Raw genomic sequence first — 9,271 nt, 5'->3', positions numbered from 1 at the left:
ATTCAAATAAATAAAATATTGATAATTGATAATTAAAAAATTATTTAATATTGACTTCAATTTGAAATTAAACGAGTCAAGTAATTTTAAGAAAAAGACAGCTTCAATTATAATGGTTTCTAAAAAAATTTAACACAAAAAAATGTAACGTCAGTTAATTAACATGTTTCATAAATATTCATTTAAAATTAAAAGGAACATTATAGGTAAAAGGCTAATATATTTACAATATTTTTAAACGACTATTTCATAATTTTTTTCAACCATTCGAGAGTCTGGGAAGCATTAAAAAAAAGACAATCTTATCTAAATTCGATAAAATTATTAATAACAATTCTTATTCAATAATTAGCGTTGCTAAATTTAAATTTAATATTATTGACTAAAAAATATAATGATTTTATGCACCAATTAATTGGATTCCCATTCCAGGGGGTTTTAAAATCACAGTTTACAAATTGCAATGCCTAAAATGTTGAAACAGTATATTGAAGAAGAAAAAACATGTTGTTATGTTTATATAATAATCAGAAGTAAAAATAACATAACTGTTTATACTTTGTGTGTAAGATTAATCTTGAAACTCGTAACAAAGATGAACAGGCGTTAAAATAGACAACAATTGACCTCTTTTTGAGTAAATTTGATTTGAGTAAGAATAAGTTACTACGTTACTTGGTCGGAAATATTTATATTTAAAATTTGATATGTTCTTGAAGCCAATGATAGGAAAAGTTGTTGTTAAAAGGTTTGTCCAAAAATTTGCTTTGTCTATCATCTTTTTTCTCTTTTGTGTTAGTTTTCCCTTCTCTCTCCGTCCAAGAGTGACGTCTTCCAGAGACAAGAACGGCTTTGTTTCTGGGTCTGTGCGCTCTTAGTGGTTCAGATTCTTTCCCCACTTTCAACTTGTCCGATTCTCACTCTATTCAAAATCTCATACACACAACTTCATCATACATACATGAACTCTCTCTCTCTCCCTTCGCATTCTCCCTTTTCTACCCACCCATTCTCTTTACTTCTTCTACTTTCTAGTCAATTCCGCCACCATCTACGCCTCTGATCCAAAGCTCAGAACTTTGCCTTTCTGGGTTCGCTTTATGTACTCGCATGCTCATGTGGGTTACCTTCAAAATACCACCTTTGAGTACCTACACCTCGAGTTGCTATCTAATCCCTTTTGTTGATTTTGCAATACAAGGTTTTTAATAATAAAAAAGGGTTGTGGCCTTTGTGGGGGATTACGCAGATCTGCATGTTATCTATTATTCGACGATAGCCGAAACCAAAAAGAGGAAGAGAGAGAGAAAAAAGTAGTGTTGTTTTTTTTGTTTTTCTGGTTCTCCTCCCATTAAAAAAAAGACATCTTTCTTTCTGGTCTTATCCTGAATTCCCTGCCTTGCTTGATGACTGAAGGTGGTTCACTGCCATTTTAGTCATCTCAATCTGAGAAGTGTGCTGGTGTGATTGTTGTGGGGTGGTGAAGAGGTTGCAAAAGTAAAAAAAAAAAAACAAAAAAACTTGAAGGTGGAGAAGTGGTGTTGGGGGATTGTGAAAGGTTTGATTTTTGTTGGGGATTCTCAAAGGGGTTGTGACGGATCCTTCAAGGGAAGAAAGTGGGTGTTCGAGTGGTGTGGAGTGCATTCTTGGCATTCTAAGGGCCCTTAAGATGGGGTCCTGCTTCTCTGCGGAAAGCAGGAGCCCTCACCCCAGTTCACCCTCTTCATCTTTCAGGAAGCGCAAGAGCAACTCCAGGAAGAGGCTTGGATCAAGAGCTTCTTCCTTTGAGTATTGGAGGAATGAACCTCTCCATAGGATCCCTGGGAGGATCTTCATCAATGGCTCCACCCAAGTTGCATCCCTGTTCACTCAGCAAGGCAAGAAGGGCACCAACCAGGATGCCATGGTTGTTTGGGAGGTTAGATCCTTTCTCTCACTTTGCATTTTCTTTTATTTGGCCAATTACCCTCTTTGTGTAGTCTTTCTTTTGCTACATTTTGCTCACAATTCAGATCTTTTTCCATCTTAATGTTAGTGAGGTTGATTGATTTACCTCATATTGGGTTTTGTACCCTGCCATATACATACGCACATGGGTTGTTTTGTTTATACATACATACTTACACAACTACTTTTCCGAGTCTTATGTTGAGCCTTGTATTCAATTCCCTGCTTCATTTGGATTTGGCTGTGGCGTTTATTGATTGATCAAGTGTGTTCTCTCATGGTTTCTTTGCATATATAGTTTTCTCAAAGTTATGATTGTTGCTGATCCTTTAATCTCTTCTACATGACCTTGGCTATGTATGACTGGTTCTGGTTTTGATTGTGACATTGCGAATTAATGATCTAATGTTTCATTCGGCTGGGATCACTTGGTGAAAGGTGATGGACGACTGAAGTTCCGAAACACGATTGTGTCTTCCCCTTTTATCTGTTCCTTGCTATTCTACCTTTTTTTTATTATGAATATGGGGGGAGCTTTTTGTAGCTATTTAGACTATAACAATTGTGCATTTATATTCTTTTGAACAGAGTTTTAATTGCTTCTGTTTGCCCTCTATTGCAGAACTTTTGTTCTAGACAAGATACTATTTTCTGTGGTGTTTTTGATGGCCATGGTCCATTTGGTCACATGGTTGCAAAAAGAGTGAGAGATGTTCTTCCTCTAAATCTGAATACCCATTGGGAACTTAATGTTTCTGGTGAGGAAATCCTCAAGGAGATTGGCATTAATCCTGCAGGAAGCATGAATATAGAAGAGGCTGCCTCTGCATCTGCTGATGAGGATTCCCGGGTATCTGTTGATGCCGAAGAAACCGAAAAACACCCAAAAATCTTTCAGACACTTAAGGAATCCTTTTTGAAGGCATTCAAAGTTATGGATAGGGAGCTGAAGACCCATCAAAGTATTGATTGTTTTTGTAGCGGAACAACAGCAGTAACTCTGATTAAGCAGGTTTTGCTTTCTAACCTTTGGAAGATTATGTTTTGTTAGAAACTTATTATTGTCTGCGAAAGAGTTATTTCTGATCATAAAGGGTTTTGGTTCATTTATAGGGCCATGATCTTATCGTTGGAAATGTTGGTGACTCTAGAGCTGTGTTGGGTACAAGAGAGAAAGATGATTCTCTTGTCGCTGTCCAGTTAACTGTGGATCTGAAACCCAATCTTCCAGGTATATCTCTCGTCTACCTTGCGGAACAGTGGCATCAGATTGTTGAGCATCCATCTAGCAGTGAAACCTATTTAAATGTCATTTTCAAATACATGTGAAATACTTGCACGCATTGTCTATGATCTATCTAATGTACGTGACAAAAGTTGAAGAAAAAGTTAAAATCAGTTATAGGCCATCTTCATGAAGAACACGGTTTAGTTGAAATGCCCCATGTGTTATTGAGTTATTTCTATCATTCTAGATTTTCCTAGAAATATCTATCTTTCACCGATATGTTGTCATGTGTTGATGTACATGCATGCAAATAATTATGCATTTTCCTGATGCTACAGAAATAATGTGTGCTTAAATATTAGCTTGAAACTCCAAACGTCCCTTTCATCCTGAATCCTGATTTGCGGTTTGGAAAAAATTTCCCTTTAAGTTTAAGCAATTGAGTTCTCCCCCCTTCCCCAATTTCATTTGTACTTCTGTCATTATTGGAATGGTCTTGATGAGTTGATCCCTTGTAAATTTATGGAATTGCTGGAAATCATGCATAGTCCATGCAGCATGCTAACAGTATAAGATGTGATACATTTGGCATATTAGAGGATAAGAAATAGAAGTTCACATGATAATACACATTTACACGATTGGAATACACTATTTTGAATAAGCTAATCTACACATTTACACAATCATATTGAGATGGACCATAAAAGGGACATCTGCACTGGTAAAGATACTAACTAACACTTAATTTGCCATGTAAATAGACCAAATTTTACATCTGTTGTATTTGTTGTATGTCATGGCTCATCTCAAAATCAACTTCTGCAGAAGAAACCCATTCTTCGTTTCTATGTTTAGCCTGTGTATCACTTATTGTATTAAGTTGACAGCTCTCAAATGTTATTTTCATTCTGTGTCATATATGTAGATATTGTTCATATGTCTGACCCAGTTTATTGTTCTCTCTTACAGCCGAAGAAGAGAGAATTCGGAGCTGTAAAGGCCGTGTTTTTGCTCTTCATGATGAACCTGAAGTTGCTCGTGTCTGGTTGCCAAACAATGACTCGCCTGGCCTTGCCATGGCCAGGGCATTTGGTGATTTTTGTCTTAAAGATTTTGGCCTGATATCTGTTCCAGAGGTGTCATACAGAAGACTCACTGAGAAAGACGAGTTCATTGTCTTGGCAACAGATGGGGTAGGCAACCTAATTGGCCTTGTCAATGCACTTGCCAGTAAAGATTTCCATTTTACTTAGATTTTTCACGTTCATCTCAAGTTTGTTGCTTGTTAATGGTAGATTTGGGATGTTCTCTCAAATAAAGAAGTGGTGGACATAGTGGCAGCCACATCAAGGCGTTCCTTAGCTGCGCGAGCACTGGTTGAGTCAGCAGTTCGCGCATGGAGGTACAAGTATCCAACCTCCAAAGTGGATGACTGTGCTGTGGTTTGCCTCTTTCTGGACTCTGCCTCACACAAAGTATGCAGTGCTTCCAATGCCAAGTCCAAGGAGCAACCTAGTTCGGCCATCCAAGTCCACAACGGCGACAGGGTGGACATTTCGGCCCCCCCGACCGGTCTCCCAAGGTCAGGAACATGCAGGGAGAACAATGAAGGTGATGACAGCAACAAGAATGAGGAGGAGAAAGAGTCTAAGGAAGAGGAAATAGATCCCGAGTCAGAAATAGAGTGGTCTGCTCTTGAAGGAGTGTCTCGTGTGAACACATTGCTCACCCTCCCAAGGTTTGAACCAGACAAAGAAGACAAGGGGATGATGAGAAAACAAAAATGAAAGAAAATGGTTCAACCAAGGAATGTTGAGTTGAGTTGAGTTGAGATGGTCTTTTACTTTATATTTCTTTATTTTATTCTGCTTTTGTTTTTGTTTTCCATAATCATGATATAGATACACACCCTTTCCTTTTTTGTTCTTTTCTGTTGAAGTATTCATGTTCCCATCACCAATTGGTGTTCTTCTGTTTCTTCATATGTTTGGACTAGAGAAGATGGCCGGGCTGTTTTAGTGTGTCTGGAAATCTGCCCTTCCTCTCCTGTGCTTGAAAATTTTGTAAAATCAAACTCATACCATATATTTTTTTCATCAAAGGCCTTACCTGGTTACATTTTGTATTGCCTATTTCACAGTGTTCTTCACAAGTTATGCTATTATATCAGAGTATTCTTATTACAGAGTCCAGTTAATTTATCAGTTTTTGAAACAGTTCAAATGAAAATCAGTTTTAAGATTAGATTTTTTGGAGGATTAGACATGTGGGTCTAATATGATTATATGTGAATGAAATTGGTGTGGTTAAAATTAATGAGGTGGTGGTTGTGGCATGGTTGGCGAGTGAGAGTTCAATATTAGTTAATTATTGTTGAAGCACTTGAGTGATTGAGGAAGAAATTGGATAAGGACAGGCACAGTGGTAAGGTTCATAAATGAAATGAAGTGGTCTAAAAATTTTCAAGGTTTTGCATCTCTTTCTTTTAGGGATGGAAATTAATGTGGTGTGGTGTGGACAGGAGTAACTCGTGTTTGCTATTATTTGGAGTCTTGTGTGAGGCTGTGACACCACTGTGTTCACACTCATCGGTTTCACTGCAAAATTGTCTCTCATTTAATTTTGATTCAATTATTCTTACTTATATTGCAGGCAATTTGTTCTGGTCCTCTGATCTAGATCATCTCATAATAAGTTTATCTTTTCAAATTTGGTTTCAGAAATTTGAAGGATAAGATTCAGAACTGCACAGCTTCCAGCTAATAAAACTGCAGGGATCTTATTTCTGATGCTTACACATATACATAGGCTGACACACGCATATGTCAATTTTTTTATAATTTTTTTATAAAAGGTGTCATGTTGAGCATCAACTCGACATCTCAGCTAAGTTAACACTTGAAATAATAACAATCATTTGTCATCACATGAAAAAAAAATATTATTATTAAAAATAAATAAAAAATTAAGAAAATACAAAAATATGAACTAGATCAAAATCCATATGTTAAAAAAAATGATACATAGATAGACTATACATATTCATAAAGAATTATAAGAACAAACTATATGAAAGTCTATTATACCAATGAAATAATTCTTTATGAATAAATTCTAAATTAGTGTTAACTTATCGCATTTCCTTCACGAAAAATGAGTAACCCTAAACCTGATTTTTCTACCGTAATTAGATAAGTATTCCATCAATTATGAAGCATCCACAAAATATTAGTTATAGCAGTAAACGCAACACAAACCAAGGCAGAATTACATTCAAGTCAGATATTAATAAACTCCATCTTTTGAGTTTTCCCCATAGCATGAATAACTCCATAAAACTCAGTAACCATAGCAGTTTGAACTTCAAGAAACATAGAAAACACTAATAAACTTTCCCATACTCTCACGGAAAATAGTTCCACAAGTAGCACACTTATATGCTATACCGACACTCGTATGACATCAGTAGGACACGTATCCATGAAGTGTCCAATTCAAAAAGTATTTGTTAAATTTCTGACAATTCTAATACGGTTATAACATAATTTTAAAAAGAAAAAATACATTAATTTTCTAAAAATTAAAACTTTATTTTATAAATTATTATTATGATTATAAAAATAAAAAACAAATCCTTTGTGAATAAGTGATAAAATCTATATTCTCATATTCTATATTTTAGAAATTTTACATGTAGGTGTCTTATGATCGTCATGTGCCATTTAAGTAAATTATTTAGATGATGTTGATGTCACTGCCAAATATCAGTTTGTGTTTTTCTTTAAACAAATTATTGAAAAGCTACCCTTTTTTATGCAAATTGTTGTAACCTTTTTTACTGGATTCTCTTTTTCTTCATCTGTTCCTATTTTTGGTTTTAAATTGTTGATATATATGATGCATATCAACTTACATCGATGAGACTGATATTCGGTCGGTGATTTGATTCAAAGGTTTAGATTCTTTGTTTTCATTATCCGATAATAAAACTCTTCTTATTTAGTATAGTCATTTTTTTTTCTATATAAATAAAATTTAATTAAGCTATAAATCTCTCATAAATATTATTCTTTTTAATTAAATTTGTCCTTGTTGTTTAATTATATAATCATTATCTTATTTTTTTTTCTCTGTTTATGCATTTCTCATCAATTTTGAATGTTTTTAATTGAGTTCTTAATAAAAAGAAATTCATTTTTTTTATATTTTTTAATTAAGTCATTAATTATTATCAATTGAGAATTATATAATCATTTGATTTGAGAATTATGTTTATCAAAAACAATGTTGTGTTTATACATGGCTGCTTTGATTTTTATTTAGCAGTGTTTGATTTTTATTTTATTATTTAACTTCAATTAGGGTTGTACAAATTATTTTTGTTGTTGTTCAAGTTTCTAATATTGAGAATACAAAATCAAACAATTATTTGACAGTAAAATCAAATGATAAGGATTCAATTAAATAATATAACATTTTAGATATTCAATAGACAAATTTTTTAATATAGACTCATTTTGAAAATACTAAATTTTATGAAGACTTGAAACTTAATTATGTTTTTTATTTTTATTTTTATTTTTTATGTATAGACACGTAAGCAATAACAACAATGTAAAATAACACTCACATCAATTAAAATTAAAATTAAAATTGATGACAAAAATAAAATCATAAAAACTAATTTAGAAAACCTTTTATACACTTAATAAAACTATACTTTTTAATAAAAACTCAATTAAAAATATCAAAATTTATGATAAATTTTAAAATTAATTAAATTTATCAATAAAGAGTAAGAATACATCTATACAAGTAAGAGGAAATCTTATTAGGTAATAAAAAATTAAATATATAAGTTATGCTCAATTTATATAGAGAGTGTCGCATAAAAGTGTTTGATTCAGTTTAATTTTTTTCTTCCTGAAAAGAAAGTTTAACCTAATACTAAACTTTAAAAAAAAAAAAAAGTAGCTTATCTTTGTTTTGAGCTTTAAGAAAAGTGATTTTGGATAAGATTTTTTTGAGCTTATCCAATTTTTTTTGACAAAAATGCTTATAGCTTTATAGGCGTTATTTTTTTTCCCTAACCATTTTTTTTATGAATAAATTTTATCACATTATATAGGATTAATTATAATGGATGTTTATATAAATTTAATATATAATATTAATTGATTAAAGATGTTGAATTTTTTCTATTATTTATTAAAATCATCATTTAACATTAAAAACTTTCAAGAGCTAAATATTTTTCAAAATGCAAACAAATAAATAATAATAATAATAATCTATAAAAAATATACAAAGGGGATTCCATTTTTTGTTGTACACGTTTTATTCCAATTTCATTCTTTATAATATTAAAATATAATAAACTTAACAATTATTTATTTTAAATTAAAATTTTGAATTATAAAAAACTTAGAGAAATTTGAATTTGAAAAAAAAAACAATTTCTTAGAATTTAACCCTTTAAATAACTACCTTTTTTTAAAAAAAAATTAAATAATTCTTCCTAATAAAAAATCACATACACAATAAAAAAATTAAATACAACATAAAATTATTAATTATAATACTATTAATAAATTTTTCATTTTTATATATAGTAAAATTTGTAATAACATTTATAAATTTATGTCATATATTAATTTAATGAAATTATAATTATTATAAATCTATAATACTATGAATAACAAAGAAAAACATAACAAAAATAAACAACCACCATAACACCTATCTTTTCAATAGTAATTATAATAATATTATGCCGTAAATAATATGGACAAGAAAGAAAACATATTTAGTTAACAACACAGTCTACTTATGTATTTTTTTTAATATATATGTTTTGATTTATTCTTTTTTTTTAATAATATTTTTTTATGTATTGATAAATAATAATAATTATAACTAAAAATGTCAAATTACATAATGTCTAACATCAAAAATTTTATTAAAAAAAAACAAAACACAGTCACAAAATACATTTATTATGTATGCATATATCTTTGAGTGAGTATGTATCTGCATCAAATTAATTATTCTCTTGTTTGAAGGTCTAAAAATATATAAAAGTGTATATGATAG

The 9,271-nt window shown here is 31.4% G+C and overlaps 1 protein-coding gene across 1 annotated transcript; it reads left to right on the top strand.

The window, feature by feature from the left end:
- The first annotated feature begins 601 nt into the window (after positions 1-601).
- Positions 602-5,310, top strand: LOC137827283 (probable protein phosphatase 2C 33). Its single transcript, XM_068633567.1, has 5 exons — positions 602-1,918; positions 2,570-2,959; positions 3,061-3,178; positions 4,148-4,371; positions 4,474-5,310. The coding sequence occupies exons 1-5, from the start codon at positions 1,670-1,672 to the stop codon at positions 4,963-4,965; spliced, it is 1,473 nt and encodes a 490-aa protein (XP_068489668.1). The 5' UTR covers positions 602-1,669; the 3' UTR covers positions 4,966-5,310.
- The last annotated feature ends 3,961 nt before the right edge of the window (positions 5,311-9,271 follow it).

This window comes from Phaseolus vulgaris, chromosome 8, assembly GCF_000499845.2.
Source record: "Phaseolus vulgaris cultivar G19833 chromosome 8, P. vulgaris v2.0, whole genome shotgun sequence".
NCBI classification, from domain to species: Eukaryota; Viridiplantae; Streptophyta; class Magnoliopsida; order Fabales; family Fabaceae; genus Phaseolus; species Phaseolus vulgaris.
This window is presented reverse-complemented; position numbering and strand designations above follow the sequence as displayed.